At 45.4% G+C, this 21,143-nt stretch overlaps 1 protein-coding gene across 11 annotated transcripts in view; it reads left to right on the forward strand.

Annotated features, from left to right (window-relative positions):
• CELF4 (CUGBP Elav-like family member 4) overlaps positions 1–21,143 on the forward strand; it is a 730,638-nt gene that overhangs the window by 630,076 nt on the left and 79,419 nt on the right. For 10 of the 11 annotated variants that reach the window (XM_069774870.1, XM_069774868.1, XM_069774865.1 and 7 more), the window contains exons 6-8: positions 1,253–1,396; positions 13,087–13,234; positions 18,521–18,670. In XM_069774870.1, the coding sequence (XP_069630971.1) occupies positions 1,253–1,396; positions 13,087–13,234; positions 18,521–18,670 (442 nt within the window). The remainder of the gene's footprint in view (positions 1–1,252; positions 1,397–13,086; positions 13,235–18,520; positions 18,671–21,143) is intronic. The other variant, XM_069774864.1, reaches the window with a different exon arrangement.

Genomic DNA, 21,143 nt, shown 5'->3' on the forward strand with positions numbered 1-21,143 from the left:
ATTTCCCCGCTGACTGTATTTCCATCAGCAAATACCAGTGTGTCAAATGGGAAGCGTACCATGGGAGCACAGTGACTTCAGCTGCTCTTTGTCAGTCTCTTGACGGCTCACCTGTCCGTCTCCCCAGGCTCGGTGGCAGCCCAGCTCCCGAGGCAACTGTCTGCCTACTGTCGGGGCTGCTGTCAGAACCCCCCTTCCCTGCACCCCTCTTCCCCTGGGAAGGCTGCACTGTGGGGAATCAAACAAGCCATGAAGTTAGGCCATCCTTGGAGCCAGCCAAAAAAAATCAATGCTTTCCTTCCTAAGCAGATCTGTTTCTTCCCATCTCTGCCTCCTGTCAGAAATTTAAGAATCACAGTTACTGACCTTTCATCTCATTTTGGGGTGAAGAGGGATTTCTTTCATTCCCAAAAGTTCTACATTTTTCCACAGACTTCTAAAGGCAGCTCGGATGATCATCTGTAGTTCTGCACCGGTGTTGACTGCAGACATAACCCAAACATTATAAAGCTTTCCTGGAAAAGTGTAGCATTAAATGTGGGCTCTTTTGTGGTAGCCTCTATTTCCTACTATTTCATACTGTTCATGGAGAGGAAACTTAGGTCCATCGGGTACTATTTTTGCCCCCACCCCCCCAGTATAACAGTGCTGAAAAGATGCTGCTTCATGATGAGATATGCACTCTGCTCAGCATACTTAATCCTACCTCCAAGGCTGGCATAGATTTCTCACTGGGCATGGGGGTTACGAGACATGGCAGTGTGAAAGGGTGATGCAGCTCAGGGGGTGTAGCATGCACAGAGCTAACACATTCCATCAAAATAAATCAGTTCACAAATCCTACCACATTCATCCAGCAAAAGCTCCTACATTTTGCTGCACTGAGTCCAGATCTTTGTCCTCTGATGAGGACAACATGCTGGGCCAGAAGGTCTTCTGTATGTTGAAAGAATAAGGCAACAACTTTTGCAGAGACAACATTAATGACAGGCTGGGAAGTTTGAATTTTGGAGGAAACTAGGAACCGGGCTGCTGGCTTCAGTCATTCACCCTCCAGGGTCCTTTACTTCCTTCCTGATGCTCTCAGCCTCTTGCAAAGGTCAAATTCAAAAGGCCTGAGAGGCTGCATGGCCAAAATCATCACCATCCGGATCCCATGCTACGAAATCTGCGTTAGATGTATGGATTGCATGAGCCAACCGTATATCAGGCTAATTCCCTTGTCTGTCTCCCTTTGTCTCCTGTCCTGCAGGGAGCCTCTTCAAGCCTGGTGGTGAAGTTTGCAGATACAGACAAGGAGCGTACAATGAGACGCATGCAGCAAATGGCAGGACAAATGGGCATGTTCAACCCCATGGCCATCCAGTTTGGAGCATATGGCGCCTATGCACAGGCAGTAAGTATAGACACGGGTTCTATGCATTTTCATGGGAGCAGGAATAGCTCCTAGAACTGCACAAAGGCACACATGAGCAGAGGAACAACTGGGCAGAGGAGGAACCAGTGATTTCTCCATTATACTAGTTACATGGTGAGAGCAAACTAAGCCATGCCATCCAGGGTAGACTAGGGCATCTCCCAGGTAAGTCTCAAAGGTGCAATAGCCAATTCTAGCAGTAACCACACTGTGATCATGGGTGCACCTATGCAAAACACTTCCTATGGCGTCTAAGCCATCGCTGTCAAATCCAAACACAACTAGCCTTTGAGGATTTGGATAAAATAGGCCTGAATTCAGCTTATACTAGTTCTCTGCCCCACGTCAGCACCGTCTGGTGCCAAAGATGTTTTGTGAGAGCACAAATACCTTTCTGGCCCTCCTCTTCTATCAGGCCACACAGACTGAGCTGAAGGGAGGAGACGGCTCTGCTCCATTCGGCCAGGCCCCTGCTGCACCATGCAACATTGTGGGTACCTTTGGAGTGACCACAGGATAAAAAGGCAGCTGTTGACAGAAGTGCTTTTAGATTCATGAAAGCATACTAGATAATACTAAAATGGACAAGCACACATACACACACATGCAGTCCTGGCTCCCCAAAACAGTATGATTTAAGAACACTGGGAAAACGCATCAGCTATTTAAAGCAGTGTTGCACTGTCTAACTTCAGGTATCCTACTTACATACCAAACCTGGACCCTGGGCCCCTGAGAAAATGTGACTGTACAGGGACCTGGGCTCTTGACGAAGCTCTGGCATAACTACCTTTCCTTAGGCTATAATTAACAAGGACCTGCAAGACAAGATTGAGTTCAGGTAACTTGGTCTCTCTGCCAGAAATTTCAGAGGAAGGTAGAGGTGATCCCTGCAGCAGGCAGACAGAATACTGCCAGGTGACGTTGGCTGCCTTCTCTGGAGCAGATCTGCAGGCCGTGACAGTGCACCACCTAGGTGCTTCATCCATTTGGTGGTAAAATGTGGCCCTCTTGTACTCTGTGCTAAATTTGTGTACGGGGGTGTCGTGGTTTAACCCCAGCCAGCAACTAAGCACCATGGAGCCGCTCGGTCACTTCCCCCTGCCCAGTGGGATGGGGGAGAGAATTGGAGAAAAAAAAGTAAAACTCGTGGGCTGAGATAAAGGCAGTTTAATAGGACAGAAATAAAGAAACTGATAATGATAATAGTAATAATAATAACAATATGACAATAATAATAATAATAAAAGAATTGGAATAGACAAAACAAATGATGCACAATGCATTTGCTCACCACTTGCTGACTGATGCCCAGTTAGTTCCCAAGCAGTGATCTGCCCCTGCCCCCAGCCAACTCCCCCCAGTTTATGTACTGGACATGACAACACATGGCATGGAATAGTCCTTTGGCCAGTTTGGGTCAGCTGCCCTGGCTGTGTCCCCTCCCAACTTCTTGTGCCCCTCCAGCCTTCTCGCTGGCTGGGCATGAGAAGCTGAAAAGTTCTTGACTTAGTATAAACACTATTTAGCAACAACTGAAAACGTCAGTGTGTTCTCAACATTATTCTCATACTAAATCCAAAACATAACACTCTATCAGCTACTAGAAAGAAAATTAACTCTATCCCAGCCAAAACCAGAGCAAGGAGGGAAGTACCATTAATCCCATTTTCCAGAGTAACATCTTACTGAATGAGAGACACCAAATGCCTTGCCTTAGGTATACAGGGCCAACTCAGGAATCACACTCCAGTGTACCCATACTCCCTCCAGCGCACTGCCCACAAGGCTCTGCTTTCTTCCCTGCCTATTTCTTTCTCATGCGTTGGCACCATGGATTTCCCATCACATCCATATGTTCTTTCTTTAACTTGAGGGCCTTGAAATTTCTGCCCTCCACTGAGTGTCCTGTGCCTCACTGAACACTTCCATATAGAGTCATGAGGATGTGCTGTAGAGCTCCACAGAAGTTTCCCCTCTCCTCCCAGCTCCTGGTGGTAATCTGGACTTTTTTTTTTCTCTCCCCATTAGACAAATTCTATTTTTCCTTCCATTTTGCACTGTTCATTTTTAATCCCAGTCAAAAGCAATCTTTGTCTCTTCCTTTGTCCCCTGCTCCCCTCCTCACGTGATGGAAGAGCTGTCCCATCCCCAGCCTGGCTGTGCTTAACTGTCCTCCTGGCCAGCGTAGGCTGCAGGAAGAGGAAAAGAGACAGTAAATCACAGCTGAGCCCAGGTCAGCGGCCAGCAGCCTGGCAGAAGGATGCAGCATTTGTGCTCCCAAGTACCACGGGAATTAACAGGAGGCAACCCATGGACAGCTCAGGACAAACATCTGCAGATGTTGTCAGGCAGGAGATGTGGCTCCAATGTTACACAACAGGCATTGATCAGGCAGCTGGAGAGGTGGTAAAGACAACACGGTCTCGATGCTCTCATCCAAGAACTCTTCTGGCATAATCTTTAATCTAGAGTAATTTTTCTAATTCCAGCCTAGGTTTATCGTGACATAAAAGAGGATACAGTCTGCACCTTTACCCCCCAAAAGTTCCCTCCATCTATTTCTCACCAGATAATACAGGACATTATAAGGCTATGTGCTTGAGTGAGGATTTATTGCTGAAGGAAGAGTGAAAACAATTCCTGGGTCTGCTCCTGTTCCACCTGAAACACATGAATATTTTTCCTACTGATTTCCGTGAAAGCAGAATTGGACCCACCCTCTTTTTTTTCCTGGTAAATATGCTAATAAAGGGGAAAGAATGAGTTTTAGATCTTGACCCATTGGATATGACAAGCTGGTGGCACCAATTACCCTGGGGACTTCAGAGCTGTCTAAATGATGGGATCACATTTCCGTGAGGTGCCTGTACACCCAGAGCGTGCTCAGATGCTGTCTCTCAATCAGCCTCCCTATCTGTGTTTCTCCCTATCTGCTTCATCTCACAGTCTCACACAAAAGGGAAGGAAGGGAGCGCTGGGGCTCTGTGATGTTCCCTCGGTCCCGATTAATCCACCTTGGACTGCTGGCTCTTAGATATCAGGGTGATTGGCACCTCGCAAATGCCAGCAGGAGATGGAGGGATCGATAGGAGGAGAGGGAAAGGGGGGGCAGTTTTATTCAGCCCGAACTGAAGTTGAAGAGCTAAGGCAAGTCAAGAGAAGGGAAGGTGAAACAGTGAAAATGCCAGAGTAGGACAGTGAAGACAGCTGATGCCATTGCCACCAGCAACTCATGTGACCTTGGGTGAATCATTTGACCCCCTCGTCTCATTTCCCCATGTACAGATAAACCTGATGATCAGATTTATTTATTTTTCCCTTCTCCCTCAGGGACATGGCTCTCTCTTGTGCTGTCTCTCAACGGGTTTTCACACGGGGGATATGATGGCAACACAAGTTTAAGAACTGCCTCAGTGCTTAGTAGTAAGGCCAGGACTAGCATGAGACACTAGGCTCTCTGATTTGTACTCATAACCTGTCCTCCCAGCTATTCCACTGCAGTCCAAGCTTGACTGATGTCTCCATATAAGAGTTCCCAAGCAATCCCATGAGAGCTGGTTAATCAATACTTTATAAGGGTGCCTCCCCATGGAGGAGGTTGCCAAGTCCCCTAGGCAGCGGTTTGTTGCTGAATCTCCCCCAGAGAGGCATCATGCACATCACCAGGACTGGATTAGCTCCTGCAAGAAGGTCTCCATGCATCAGGGTGGCCAGTGCAGCAGAAACCCACACAGTGCAGCCATTTGAGAGATCAGTGGGCAGCCGTGGAGTTGCAAACTCAGCAGCACCACTGAGGAGTGGCGATGAGGATCTCAGTCCATCAGTGTTTGACTGATAGTCATTAGTGTTGCCACCAGGACTGCTTTGGGCCCCAGCTCCTCTTTAAGTTACCTCCTTTGCAGCTCAGCAAATGGCCATGTCACAGTTCACTCGTGCTGCTGCTCACTGCCAAGCCACTCAACCTCAGCTTAAGCAACTTTAACCTTGATAGCAGCAATGGCCTCACACCGGCTAAGCAACTAGTCCTTGGCTTCAGCAGCCATATGGCCTCAGATCCAGAGTTAAAAAAATCAGGGAGCAAAGGGAGTTCTCCTCTGTGTCTGGTTTTGCCTCCCCTCCTCATGTGTCACCTGCAAGTGGACCAGATGAAGCTTGCCACTCTGTGTGCTGTTTCAGTGACACAGAAAGTCTCATCATCAGACCCACTTCACCTCTTTTGTATGCAGCTCAAAGCAAGTCAGGTTTCATGGCTCCCTGAAGCTCCAGAATCCCCGTACCAATTTGTTTCAGGTTTTTTGGATTGTTTTAGGTTTTTTTCTTTTCAGCAATATCTTCCCATACTCATTTAAGTTCCCCTTTTATGGGGCAATTATTTATTTTAGTTCACACACGTATAGGGCACCAGCCTTTTTTGTTGTCAGGTTACTGTGGATCTACATCAGCTGGGTATTGATAGCTCTTTCTGCAGTCTCAGTTAAGGCCAGCTTGAGGTATAGATCTGAACTCAGCCTGGAGAGAAGGAGACTGATGCTAGGTGGCACCACCTTTGATTTGCTGCCAGTCGAGAACGAACCTGCAGGCACACACTCCAGCTCAGAGCAGCACAGCACACCTTTTTAGACCCCGGTAAGCGGTGGGGTGGCCAAGCTCCAAGTCGTAAGCAGCAAAAATCAAACCAGACTATGAATGGTGGTAGTATAGTTCTGGCCCAAATAAGCAACAGTGGGAAAAGTTCCTGCAGGTCTTCTCCCTATGAAGAAAGTATCAAGTAGTTATCAGCTGTCTCATGTCACTGCTGCCCCACCATGCAGAAAAGGAAATGTGCACAGATTGAAAAGGGTTGGAAAGATGGGAAAATGCAGAAAAGCAAAGCGAGAACAAAGGAAGGAGCCTTAGAAAGTGACAGATACTGTATAAATTATTTAATTTTTAAATAATTTAAAATAAGATCAAAGTCATAAATCAAGTTTGCATAAAAAATGGGATGGGAGTGTTAGCCATGGTCTCCTGGCCAAATTCCAGCTGTGGGACTGATTGCATCCTGCAGCAGGGGACAGGCATAGAGTTAGTGAGTAAAAACAGACAGATGGGCACAGAGGCAACATAGGCAGTGGTAACATTTGCTCTCCGGCCTGCACCAAGTCCTTTCGCGTCAGTAAATCCCGTCTCCCCTCACTCTGAAAAAGTACAAATGGTTGCAGGTCTGAACTGCAGACAATAACTGCAACAAATCTGGGAACATCCAGCACAGCAAAGCTCTCAGTCATCATCATAAGTTGTCACCTTGGGAAGTTAGGACAGCAGTGACTACCATGATTACCTTAAAAGCCTAGGTCCCAGCTCCTGTGGAGATGAAAGGATATTTCTGCTAAATGATCTGAGGTAGTGCTGAAGGGAAGAATTGCTTCTTCCAATATTTATTCAATTCATACTGTGAAATTATTTTGGAAAGATACTTAAAAAAAAAATCAGCTAGCCCTATGAAATCAGGGAAAATTACTGAATATTGACTATTTTCTGCATATAATAGTTATTATATTTAAATGACCAAAATGGGACAGTATATTTGGTAAATACTACCTGTTATGCAAATCACTTGTTCTGATCCATTCCAGAAGAGGAAGCTATTTTGAAGCCATAATACTTTGTAGCAGGGTTAATACCATATTTGTGATCATCAGTTCCTTGGTGATTCAGACATAATGAACACTCAGATTTGGGCTCTATATGCATTTTTAGTTTTAGGTTTGGGGTTTTTTCCACAGTTCTCAGGAAGTTAGAAATCCAAACTATTGTGTATCAGGCTTCAGAAAGACACTAAGACACATGAATCCAGGTGTTGCACATTTGTTTAGGTTTTTTAAAATCTTCATTAAATTTAAATTTTATTTTCAAAGTAGAAATTTCTGTTCCCAAAAAGACATTAAAAGATGTCTGAAGGACCATTGTGATTTTTTTACAGAATACCTTCTGTTTGTTTGAAGGCTTGGAAGATATTTTTTATTTTATTCCCCAATGGTCAGTTAGGTAAAACAGACGCAAATTTGTCAATTATGTGATTTTACCAAATATGAGTCCTCTTCCTGCTTGACTGATCACTTTACCTACCTATTTCTATCACAGGGGTACCATGAGTATTAATTAGCTAAGTGTTTGTATAGATCATTAGAGGAGGGAATGCTGTTATTACTTTTATTTTTATTACTGAACGAAGAATATGAAAAGTCAAACAAAACATGATGTGATTCAGAGACAAGGATAGAAAATAACACTGAAAAAAAATGAGAAGGTCATCAGATAGTTCAGAGTAAACCTTTTCCAAGGGCAATGATCATGCTATTTCAAAAAGAGCTCATCAGAAATAATCCATCTCTCTCCTCTTCCCTTTCCTCAGTTTCACATGTATTTCTTTTGGGGGCTGGGGGAGGCAGGCTGTAGCATCCTTGTCCTATTTCTAACAGGACATTTTGGCCTTGAGAAAGTTCTTTCATCTCTCCGTGCATCTGTTCCTCCTGTAAGAGAAGGACAGTATTTCCTTTCCTTGAGTGTGGTTGCACAACCCTGTTGTCTAACAGCCACCTGATGCCAGAGGCAGCCATCCCATTCCCAACCCCACCTCTGGCCACATGTCCTCACTCCACACCGCTAGACTGACAGTGACCACACAGGGACCCAATTCTGGGATGAAAACTGCAGTAAGCTTCGTGTTTGTGCTGTATGGTTACTGCTCTGCTGGTGTTGTTCCTGAGCAGGTGCTCGGCAGTGTCGGACATGCATCTGTCCTGGTGCAAAGGTAGCAGCAAGACACGGAGAGGGAGCTGTGCATCAGCCAGCTCTAGCTTTGGTGGCGCTGTGCTGCAAAACTTCACCCTTTGCTGTTTTTTACCTTAATCTCCCATGCTAGGATAGGATGGATAAGCCTGTGGAGGTGTCTATCTATCCACTGATGACAGAGCTGGCTGAAGTATAGCCACCTTAACTTGAGGTAGCAAAAGGGTGTGTGAGATAAATTCTCCCATCTCTCTGTTGACCAGCCATCACTACCACCCCTTCCCATGCTTTGGATGGCCTTACCAGTGCTTTTCCTACTGCCCCATCAGTTCTCAAGCACTGGGATAGGGACTGCAGGCTCTTAGCTCTTGAGGTGCTGTCCACAGGCATGAACCAGTTTGGTAGCACCTCCTGGTCTCCTCAGAAGATAAATATTTGAGCAATAGTAAAGGCCAGGTTGGAGGAAAGAGGGTACAAATCTTTAAACTTGGATGGGAAAAAGCTTTAAATGATGAGGCAAAGATCATGCCAAGGAAGTAAGAGAAGCAAAAGGAAAAATGTCCTTTCAGCTGAGGAAGGAAAAAGCTCCTCTCCATCCCCTTGGATCAGTCTGAGATAATAAGGCGGCTGCCTTTCTGATTACTGCTCTGTGGCCCCAGCCCAGGCAGGGAAAATCTGCATTTCAAATGGCATATTTTAAAGTACACAATACCCAGGGGCCCTGCTGCTGTTGATTTGCCTCTGGTGGGGTCACTGCCTCACTTTCTACAGCTTTATTAACTGGGACCATACACTGGGCCTCTTTCAAAGTGAAAGAAGAGTGGATGGGACATTTGTCTTCAGGGAAAGCTGGGGAAGGAGTGGGGTGACTTTATTGGGAATGCCCCAGAGGTTTTATAAGGGACACTGGTGACCCTTACAGGACTTGCCCTCCTTTTGTAAATTACCCTGGAGCCACCCTGGGGAAAGGAGGTAGGACTATGCTGTCAGCTTCTTTCAAGGTGACCGAGTTTCCATCCTCTTACCCTCACGATGCTGCTGCACTCAGCAGGGCTGTGACCACCAGCCCCTGGACTGGGAAGGACCCCCCTCCTCTTCCTCCTTAACCTTTGCCCCTGAGCACGTCCAACCAGAGAGAGAGAGAAGGGCATGAATGGGAAACATGGCTGCAGAAGGGTGGCAGGAGTGTTGTCAAGGGTTGAGATGTCCAGACACGGTTGGGACATGGTTGGGGTCCCCTCTCTAGCCGAGTAAGCAAAGCCAGTTAGCTGGGGTACATGGCTGTGTTCAGGTACGGGATGCTATACTCCTTCCATCTCTGGAGGAGACACCAGGTTACCCCACAGTCTGGCTCTGAAGGCTGCAGCAAAGTGTACATCCTCTGGCTCATAAGATACAGGGCTCCAGCTTATTTCACCATGCCAGGGAGGGTTCCAGGTCTCCAGGGCATCTTGGGTATCCACAGAGCACTGAGCTTAACAGAAATGGGGTGGCCGCTCCCTGCAGGATGCCTGCTGTAGCAGAAGCATCAGAACCTACTTTCCCAAATCACAGGTTGGGGCCTTATTTTTACTGCATTAGCTTTTTAACCTTAAGCTAAATTTAACCTCTTTGCTCCTCAAGATCCTAATTTAGTCTCTGTGGGAGTACAGCCAGTTTTAAGTGACTGTTTCACTGAAACCCACCAGGCTTTAGGCTGCAGACCCTACTGCACCTACAGCACGAATCAGCAGATTAGGATCATCTAGTTCTTTTCATAAGGAGAGAGAAAATACCTTCTTCTTTCCGAAGGTCTGTGACAGAAATGCATGAACGACATTACACTGCAAATAGAAGTATGCATGTAGCCACAGTATACTCTACAAATATGCATCTTCCAGTGCCCTCTGAATACACAAGAAGCCGCACATTCAGGTTACTTGGTCTGCAAACCAGAAGGAGCACCTGCCATTGTGGAGTTAACTCTGAACAGTTTAGAGACATCCATAAGCAGGAGAAGGAGTTGCATAAGCCAGAAATAATGTCACAAGTGATTGCCTAGCTTTGCTAAGTGCAAAATGGAGATTGTCTTTGGAGCAGCACAATCATTTGTACTACCATTGGCAACACGGTATCTTTTATATAGAGCCCTGTTTCTCTTGCAGCACAGGTGAAATATAAATGAAAAAAGGATTAACACCTTTCTTTAAAATGTTTAGGAACCAAGGTCCAAAAATATCTGCTGAGGGCCAGGTAAGGGGTGGGAAAGATTTTATCTGACTGTGTTGATACACGAAGCTGAACTGATCACCTCGGGCTCCACATACAGTCAATGGGGAGAAACAAAGCTGCAGTTCATCTGCCCGGAGGCATTCGGGTACAGAAGGGAGAGAGAAATCTTGGCCTAGACTCCTCTGCCTGTTATCACGTCAACTGTAATAGGTGACCAGCTCAGAGGAAATTCCATCTGTATTTAGTTTACTGAATCTGACAATGGGAAATGCCAAAAACGTAGTTCCCTGCCTGCCCAGAAGGTCTCTGGTACAAATACCAGGCTGTTATCTGCCAGCCAGACTGACCATGACACACAGGTGACCAGTCATATGTCACTCTGTATTTTGAGGGGGCTTTGCTCATGCAGCTGTTGTCAGCTTTGCAGAAACAGAGAAAAGTCAGCAAAGGGCAGACTGGGACTGTCCCCAGCCCTTGCAATCGCATCCATCTCAGAGAGATGCTTCTTTGATCAGCAGCGCTGAACAGATCCTACAGGCACGGATCTTGGCCATCATTTCTTCAACTGGCCAGTTACATCCTCAGCTGCCCCCAGGTGAAAATACCCAGCACAGAAAACGAAATACGAGTCAGCACACCCAGCATTGGAGTTAATCCAGTGTTAAAGATGGATGGATTGCCCCTTCCTCATTCACTTCATTGGCATACTTACTAAAATCACCTGCTCAGTGCTTCCTCTGGAGAATAAACTCAAATGGTGCCTAGAAACAAATGTACTCCTTAAAGGGGAATCGGCATTGTGCTATAATAGAAAACATTGTCTAATCGCTCTATCAGCAATTACAAAGAACAGGATATCACTAATTAAAATGTGAAAGTGTCTTATTCAGGGTGTAATAAAAAAGGGTAATTAACAATCAAAGGGAAAGCCACCACCTTGCCACCAATCTGCATTAGGCTTCAAAAAATAACAGTACTCAACTCTAGTAGAGCACTTTTCATCTGTAGATCTGAAGGCACTCATGTGGGGAGGCAGGTGTCCTGTGTTCCATTCTATTTCTGGAGAAACCAAGGCAAATTTATACAACTTGTGCATGGTTATACAGCAGGTCAGTGGCAGAGCATCCTTTACTTTGGTCTCTTTACTGATGGTGACAAGGAAAGTTTCAGCATTTGAATGAGTACAGTGATTTCAAGGATTTGTTTTAGTGTGTGTGTGTATGAACAGCTAATTTAGCCAATGTTTCAATATTGAAGGGAACGGTAGGGAACAGTCTGTTCCTTGCCATGACTTTTGAGGTCTGTTTAATGCTGAGAAGCATGTCCCGTGTGCTTAAACAACATCAGAGGGTGATTTCCTGATGGGAGAGTGAAATCACAGAGGGCAGCAAAACAGAGGTAGTCCAATTCTGGAGACAGCAAAGACATGAGTCACTTCTAAAATCACTACAGAAAAACAGCTTCCTTCTCCACTATTATCATCAAGTCACACATTACCAGAGACTGGGGAATGAATGGAGTGAGGTTTCACTCTCTGCTCATCCTCTTTCCCCCACTTTCTCTAAGCATCCACCATTGGTCACTAGTGGGGGTTGGTTACAGACTCAGATTTACCTCGTCTGGCTCTTTGTGCAGGTCCAGGGAAGGGGACAAGAGGTAACTTCATCCAGACTGTGTTCTCCTTCACAGCAGGAGCATTTTACAAGCCCACAGCAGCCATACTGCACACGTGAACTGCACTGACTGTGTACTAGGTTCAGAGTGTAAAATAATGATAGCAAAGTCTGGTTTTAATGTAAGAAACACTTCCAGAATGCATAACTATTCACCACCCTTCTGCTCTGAAATTTTTACTCCAAAATGCCTGAAAATATAGCCTGGGTTCCTTATTTCTGCCTCTTGTAGGTGCCCTAAAAGAGGCAGCATTTTGATCACTTTCTGGAAAAAAAAAATTAAGTAAGTCATCCCAGATCAAAACCACAGGGGAGGGATTGTCCCACTACACAGTATTAATCTTGCTAACGTAAGAGAGGTCCCTTCTCTTGTACAGCTTTTCCAGGAGTTTCTCCTTGGTTGTGTTGGAAATAATAGGTGCTATAATCTGGTTAGAAAGTTTGGTCATGATTTTAGTCAGTGCCCACCAGAAGTCTCCCAGCAGCACAAGAAAAAAAGATTTTTGTCACTGACAGTTGGAAACAAATCAGGTTATCTGCAGAGAACTGGCTAAGCTTGCTGCTCTGGAGAAGGGATCCCCTCTCCCTGCCGCTCCACAGACACTTTCCCCAATCAGCAGCCACCAGTGCTTTCCCAGAGCTTTGATACCAGAAATTTAAGCCACAAAACCTCTCTGCTCAGGATTGTATAAAGTCTTTTCTCTGCCTTTCTCATGAGGGAAGTACCAGGGAGTCAGAGGGCTGAGTCCAGCTCATGGGAGACCTCCACACAGTGGAACACGTTGTGGGGGTGGGGACCATAAAGAACCCAAGAGGCAAAGATGCACTTTGCCTCCAGCCCCTATAGCGAGAAGGAAGGCCAAGGCCAGGGGGTACTTCAGGCGTGGTGAGCTGACATCTCAAAAGAGAGGGATGCCTCACCCCCTCACTGGGTCCCCATCCTAGTGCCAGTGCTGGGGGCTGCCCTGCTGGTGACCGCGTGATATTTTTTCCCTGCTCTCTTTGTTCCAGCTGATGCAGCAGCAAGCCGCGATCATGGCGTCGGTGGCGCAGGGCGGCTACCTGAACCCCATGGCAGCCTTTGCTGCAGCCCAGATGCAGCAGATGGCGGCTCTGAACATGAATGGCCTGGCAGCCACCCCCATGACACCAACCTCAGGTAAGGAGCCGGGGGGTGGAGAGGGCAAAGGGCAGAAAAAGCTGGCCACATCCCAGAGGTGACCTGGCAGGACATGTTAGCTGACACGTTCTCCCCCAGTGGGTGTTTACTGAAATGTCGGTCTTGTTGGTGAAGGTCACCAGAAGAGAGAAGTGGAGCCAACCAGATCCTTTTGTGGTCTGGGAGTGGGAGAAAGGGCAGAGAAAGGCTGCTGCCACCTCTTCCAGAGCTGGGGCCAGCTGCAGGTCAGCTTCTGTATCATGAAATATTCGTAAGGGCAAAGCCAAAGGGCTTGCCAGCAGTGGGCTGTTGGGCTAGCTGTGCCCTGTGCTGAATGGTGCTCACTGGTGGGTGAGGAGAGCAGGAGGGTTGAGACCCACCAGAGCTGTGAAGCAATTGGTCTTGTTGGGAAGGAGGAAGGGTGCTGGCAGGGAAGGCATTGGAAAGGGCTCTCAGCCATGACTCTTCCTTCTCAGCCTTATCCCTTACAGAGCTTTCCTTTAGCTCTGAACACTCTCCAAATGGCACAAAACATCCCCCAGTGACCTACACTGGTTTATTGGTGGTGCATATGGATGTCCAAGGGGGTCAGTGCTGGTGCTGTCACAGCCAGGCTGGTCCAAAGACAAACAAGATAAGATTTGTGGTGAGATGCAATTATTATTATCAAGACGAGCTACGTCTTTGGGACACAAGCTTTTCCCCTACCGTGAAATAGGACAGGAGGTACTCAGGGAACACCTCCGGTGCATACCAGGAATGCAAGTGTTTGGTGAGACGGTTTCTGGCTGCTGGCGCAGAGACAGGTAGTCAGTGGAGGGCTGCCAGGACCTGGCTATGCTGTGAGGTGTCACAAGAAGCCCATGCTAGGAGCTGCAGTATATGGTTCACTGCGCAGAGAATTAAGCTGAGATGGAAACAGGACTGGCTTTCCTGGGGCTTGAAGCACAAGGAAATCATTTGGGCAGGAACAGGCAGGGAACGGGTCAAGGAACAAGCAGGGCTGGTAGTCATGGAGTGGCATGTGGCCTAACAGCAGGGAAACAGGGCAGCAGGGAAAGTGGGGCCAAACCACGAGAGGAAAGAAGTGAGAATTTGGAGAGCTTCACAATATACCACAGAGTCTGGTAGGGGAGCAGAGGACTTAAAGGTCGATCTTCAGAGGACCATTTCTAAGGGACAGGTTGGGATAAAAGGGTCCCTGGGGTGATGCAGGTTGTTCCTAGGAGAGGCACTGGGGATGGGACTGTGTTTAGAGAGATGTGGCATACCAGTGCCTTTGTGTGAACCTTGAAGCATCAAGCTGGCCAGGAGGGGACCAGCCTGACAAAGGTTTGGGGTGGGATATGGGAGTGAGCTCTGCCTGAGCCAGCTGTGGCACAGGCAGCACTGGGCAGAACAGGATCTGGGACTCCAGAGCAGAGCAGTAAGAGAGGAAAGAAACAGCTTCATTGCCGAACACAAAGAGGTCTGCACCAGCCCTGGAGCAGCAAAGGGCCGTCTGACAAAACAGCCAGGAAAGATGCCTCGTGGCTGAGAAACACCGGACAGCAGGGAGATAAGGCACCACAGCAATGCAGGCTCGGGGGCCATTCCTAATGAACTGAGTTCTGCTAACCTGTCCACCAAAGAAAACCTGTCCCCGTTCACACACAGCTTAGCATCTCTTTGCAGTCTGCAGCTGGGAACAATGTCAGCAGCTACTGGATCAGATACTTATCTTTTCCTTTGCTTGTATTAGAATATGAGGGGGAAAAAAGGGGAGAGAAAGAAAGACAGATCTCATTCCACACGAACTTATGGAGACCCAAGGAAAAGCACTTGACTCAAAAAATCTTATACCACACATTTCAAAATATATGTTTACACAACGATAAATGTATAAACAACAAGTCAATGGAGCTACTGCAAATCCAAATAGAAAAGTGGCTTAATTATATGTGCACCCTTTAAACCCACTGCTGGAAAGATTATCATATTTGCACTAGCTAGATTTGTTTTGTGTTGATGGGAGCAGAGAGAACGTCAAACAAAGACTGCCTGGAATTCAAATGCTCTCAGAGCCTGGAAAGCTGAATCCAGGCCATGGTTTGTGATGGCCCCACCACAAAAGAGCACAAGCTCTTTTGCATATAAATAAGTCTTGAGAATGAGTGAGTTCTGTTACATAGGTGTGTAAATACCAGTACAACAGCCCAATTCTGCGCCTGCAGTGATATCTAGCACGTGAAAAATATCCCAGCCCTTCTTTGGCGTAAACTCTGCTCCTCTTCTGGTGTGCCTGGTGCCCTCTGGGGACTGTTAAGCTCTTATTGTCAGAATATAGGAGAGGAAAGCTCAAGATTTTAACATGCTTTCAAGAGCACCCATGACTGGTCATTACTGAAAATAAGATGCTGGTTTAGATGATCCTTTGATCTCTTTCATGAAAGGTGGAAGATTTTGCACTCTCCTTATGACATATTTTCAATCATGGAGCCTATGCACTTTGCCGTTATTGCAGATTTACCTTGAATGGGTAGCTTCCTTCATGAAAAGCCTCTGTAATGGGTTGTGGAAATGTCCATTGACAATTATTCCTTGGGTGAAATGTTTAGACTTTGAAATGACTCCTTGTATTACTACAACACTCACAAAGCTTGTGATAAAATGCGTAGAAAATGTTTCACATAACGTCTGAGCAAGCAAGCCTACAACACTAGCAACGATTTCTGAGTAGCCAGGAGATATCTGAAGCCTAACGTGAATTCTCCTGCTGGCTTTTGTTAGCATTCAGAAAGCCAAATAGAAAATGATCATTCTGCTTCATAGCAGGATTTCCAGTCATTGAAGTATATCTTTGTTCTGACTTGGAATGAAAATGAAACATTTCAAAGTTCTCTGAAAAACAAGCATTAGAAAAAGTGTTTGGAACATTAAAAAAAAAGAAGTGTTTTGATCTTTCCTAAGCAAAAGAAAAATTGTGCTAGAAAAAGAGCACTGGTAACCCAGAAATCCTAGAGATTTTGGAGGTATTGACTAAGCACAGTGCCTCTGTGCTGCTATCTTCAGGCCTCCTAATCTGGCTGGTTCTCTGTGAATCCCACCCCTAGGAGAGTGGGCTCCTTGGGACATGGCCATGAGTTCATTCAGGCTCACAAGTTCCCATGGAACCTAGGAACTTAGAGGTTTGGATCCAGGCAAATCTAACAGACTAGAGACAGGATCCATCTCAACTGGCTTTAACTATACAAAAGGTAGACATTTAGTTTAAACTAGTCACCTGGCTTGCCTGCAGTTGATGGAGTGCAGTAGGCAGTCCCAGTAGGTAATTCAGACCTTGGAAATTTTATGCTGTTTGCTGGCATTTTGATGGTTCCCCATCAAGAGTCAGGTTTCTCTCACACAACAGTCCATAATTGTGAGGCAATTAAATTGACATCTCTGAAAGTTTGGTTCGAGTTTTGCATTTCTCCCATCATTGGTATAATCTGGGTGAAAAGTGGATCTGCAGTGGGTCAGCCACTCTGTTAACTGCACAGAGGGGTTAAAAATGAAATTTCATTTAGGCTTCCTTCCTTCTCTTCTCCCTCCCTCCCTCCCTCCCTCCATGTTGTAAATCTGCACCTGGTATAGCTGCAGCAAGAGATCTCAAATAAGGGATGAAATCCACAACTGGCATGCTCCACCACCATTTGTTCTCTGCGGTGGCATTATGCCAGTTTTACTCCAACTACAGATATGACCTCTCCAGGGGGGTTCTTTACAAGAAGAAAATTAAAGTATTGCAATGAATATGCCTAAACTTCCTTAGACATGCACAAAATAGCAAGCACAAATCCCTTGCTGCAATTTTAGAAAAAAAATACTTACATTGTCTATGCAAATAAGGGAGAGATCCAGAAAAGCAACTGAAATTTTAACTAGACTTGGTGATTTGAAAGCTGATGGCATATGCTAAGAGCATTGCCTTTGGACTTCAGTTGCCATTGCTGGCTCCCTGTACCTCCACAGAGGACATTTTTAAAGGCCAACACCATTTAAATAAGCAAAGGGGAAACAGCAGCTTGTCTGCTCATGGTATAAGAAAAGAGCTGAAATATTGCCTGCTTTTTGGGCTACTCAAATCAGAACATATTAAAATATCTCATGAATCTGTATTGGCTTTCTTAAAGCACCAACACAGATTTAAGTAGGCATTAAAGTGTGTTATTAGACTAACCCATCATGGAATGCTGCTATGGTGAAAAAAATTTCTGCAATTGTTTTAAAAAAGAGGTTACTGCAAAAATGGTGCTTTCCATCAGTAGTATACCCTGACAAAGAAAGATATCGCTTAAGATAAGATAGTTTAACTTCCCACTCACAGCTCGAAAGAGAAAAATACGATTTCATACTCATTGAAAGCTCATTTTTGGTCCCTCAAAACATACTGAATATGTTGCAAGAAGCACAGACTGCCCAGTCATTTATAAACATACAGAGGAGCAGTCAATGAGGTAGCAGAGGGATTTAATTCTCCCCTTAGAAATTTAAGAATTCTCTAACAGTGGGTGACAGGGTACCACCCAAAATGTAAAGACTAAATTGTTCTTCTGAAGTATAATTCCATGAAAGAAACAAATCTAGCCCAAATTTTGCCTCTGTTAAGTGGGAGATCTCTGCTAAAACTCTATGAAATCAAGTTTGAGCCAAACAGTGACACTAAAAAAAGTATCACTGGCTGCTTTTAGGCTACAAATCAACTTGCCAAACCTTTTAAGGATCCCTGGTGCTGAGAAAGTTCAGAATGAGTTTGTACATGAAATGTGTATTCATGCAAGAGTGCAGAGTAGTCCTGGAAATCGGTACACCCACAAAGCTGACATCTCCAAAGAGAAACTGAGAGGAACTGCTGTAGAAAGGTGGGACTGAGAATTTGCTTCTGGTGCTAAATGATATCTAGGAAAGAAACATCTGCTTATGTAGCAATTTAAACAGGTAATACTCCAAGGAGAAAGTTGAGGAGGAAGGGTGATATTTCTGTAGTTTTCTATTGCTTGATATTAGCCATAGAGACCATGATCATCAAGCAAAAACTTCATTCTGTTGAAGAAAGTTTTGCAAGCCTTTCTTAAGCGCTTTCCAAACAGAGAAGCAATGGCAAGCTGTCCCTTTCTTTGCACAACAGCTCGGGAGATTTTTCACTTCTTGGATTATCAGAAGGTTTCTGTGTGGTGGTCACAGCTGTTGTGTCAGCAGTTTTCTCTGTGTAATTATTGCTTCCAGTACTCACCAGCTCTGATTTTGTGTCTTCCCCGCTTGCAGGTGGAAGCACGCCTCCTGGCATAACTGCACCAGCTGTGCCTAGCATCCCATCTCCAATTGGGGTGAATGGTTTCACTGGCCTCCCGCCGCAGGCTAATGGGCAGCCCGCCGCAGAAGCCGTGTTTGCTAATGGCATCCACCCTTACCCAGGTAAGCCAGACCAATGCTGTGCCCACAAACTGCTCCTTCAGTCTCAGGGAGATTGTCCACATTCACAGGCTTTGTCTACCATGAGCCACCTCTGAAGGTTTATACCCCATACCACCAGGGCTCCCTCTAGCATTGGTATAGTTAGGTCTTACCCACTACAGCGATTATACACTTAAATCTGGATGATAGACATCAAGGGTGCATTGGAGGTGAAAATTTTTATGCTGAAGAATTGAGTGCTCATCTGCTGGATGACTTGTCTGGTGAATACAATCAGGAGACCCAGCGTGTTTTGCTCTAGTTAAAATTTGATCTGAGGCCTGACCAGTTCATGCTGGCAGATCTCCTAGCAGTACTCCCAGGGGTCTTGCTCCTGGCTAGCCTTGAAGGAGCTGTGCTAAGCCTGTTTGCATCTCCTAGCACCCACTGTTGGTATCTCCTACTGGGATTCCATTGCAGCCAAATGGCTCTGGGAGATTCAGGCCAGAGAGTCCACATGGCTGCTGACACAAACTGATCCGTTCCTCGCACCGTGTGTGCAGACAGCGAGTGTTGGTCTCCGAAATGCAGACCTGGAGACTGAAGCTCCTTTAATATAGCCACAAAATGGGCTCAGCTTCACCCTTTTGTGGAACACCACCAGAGAACTGCTGCTGGGATTCAGACTGTGACTAGTTCAAAAGATGCCAGCACTGAAGGGGTGATTTTGCAAGCCCTGGCAGCCAGGGATGAATGAGGGAAGTTAAAGGATACATACCTACCTCTGTACCTGCACTTACAAATATATGGACACTCTGAGGCTGTAATCACCAAGAACTCAGGACTACACAAGTCCTCAATGTGCACCTATATTTTTTCAGCATCCTCAAGATTTGAAATAGCCCTCTCCACCAAGCTATACTTCTGCTAGGAAGACATTCCTTACTATTGTTGTATACATACCAATAATAACAATCATAACAATAAAAATTTAAGTAAATGTTACTAATTGATCGTAGCCACCAGCTGGCAAAGGAGTATTTTACCCTGGGGCACTCATAGGTTGATCTAGTCTGTTAGGAAATCAAAGACTGAGTCAGATGCTCCAGCCAAAAAGCCCACAAAACCCCTAAGAAAAAAAATTTATTTCGATCTCAGCCAGTCCTGAAAACTCAGAAGGTTCAACATCACAGGGGACTTTATGAGCTACAAGGCAAAATATCACATAACGTAGAAATACAAAACTCTTACCTAGTCACAGTTCAGACAATGTCACTGAAAAAAGCCACCCTGTGAATGCACAGGAAAGCACAGGAAAGCCCAGAAATACCAAGAGTACTGAAAAATAATTATCATCCTCCACACACACACTTTGTAAACATCTAGCCATGAGTTCAACTTTAAGCGGGATTGAAATCAAGGGGCTTACTGTGCTAAAAGTTAGGCATGTATATACATGTTTGTAGCAGCTTAGAGGGATAGGGAGCTCTTGGAGGCTTATGGAGGCATCAGAAAATTGCAGGGAGCCCTTAGCGTGCTCAGTGTGCTCAACCACAGCACCAAGAAAGCACCCTGTCTTTAAGGTTATATAAATACAGCTATCTTTTCAACTATCCACCTATCTAAGTATCTACCTGTTTGCCAGTCTATCATCTCTCCGTTTTTTCATCCATTTCTATGTCTATCTTTTTTTCTAGTTTATCTAGCTCCTTTTCGCTAATTTTCCATGATCCATTACTGCAGATACCAGAGAAAAGATGGTCTTTCTAGATGAATCTTAATGCCTTGAGCTTTTGTTACTATCTCCAACTATCCCCATAATTAAAGAAAGCTTTCAGTTAGGTATTTCATCCATGATTACATAAAAGTCAATGGCCTTATTCTGATTTTCCCTAAGTTTTGGAGAGACTTGCTCAGCCAGCAATTCACAGTAAGTCACTTCACAAACACCAACAGCCTAACACACTGAAAGATGACAGTCATCCTTGCTCTACTTTGTTGCAGGCAGAGAGGCTCCTTTCTGCCGGTAAAGCTGACATCCAAATAGTCTGCTTTGTGTAAAGTTTGGATACATCTCAGTGTGTCTACAGCAACATATTAATCTGTCTTGGTGCTCAAATTCTCCATAACATTGTGACATCTTAACTTGTAGCAGAGGTGTAAAGGGAACAGTGGCAGGCCAAACCCTCACCTCTCATTTTGCTTCTCCCTGTCCCCACTACCAACGAAACCCTCAAAGCAAGGACCTTTGTAGTAGTTTGGGTGTAGGACACATCATGTGTTTGCTCTGTCTTGTTTTCTTCTTTCTCATGAGCATTTATGCACTCTCCAAAACTTTACTCCTTGCTGCAGGCTTTACTGAGGCCTGGAGCTTAGCAGTATAAAAAAAAAAAAAAAAAAAAAAGGATTAGACATTTATATGGGTAATGAGAACATCCACAGCCATATCTGACTGGATAAAAGTGTAGAAAGGACACAAACCTTCATGCTTTAT

This window comes from Haliaeetus albicilla, chromosome W (assembly GCF_947461875.1).
Source record: "Haliaeetus albicilla chromosome W, bHalAlb1.1, whole genome shotgun sequence".
NCBI classification, from domain to species: Eukaryota; Metazoa; Chordata; class Aves; order Accipitriformes; family Accipitridae; genus Haliaeetus; species Haliaeetus albicilla.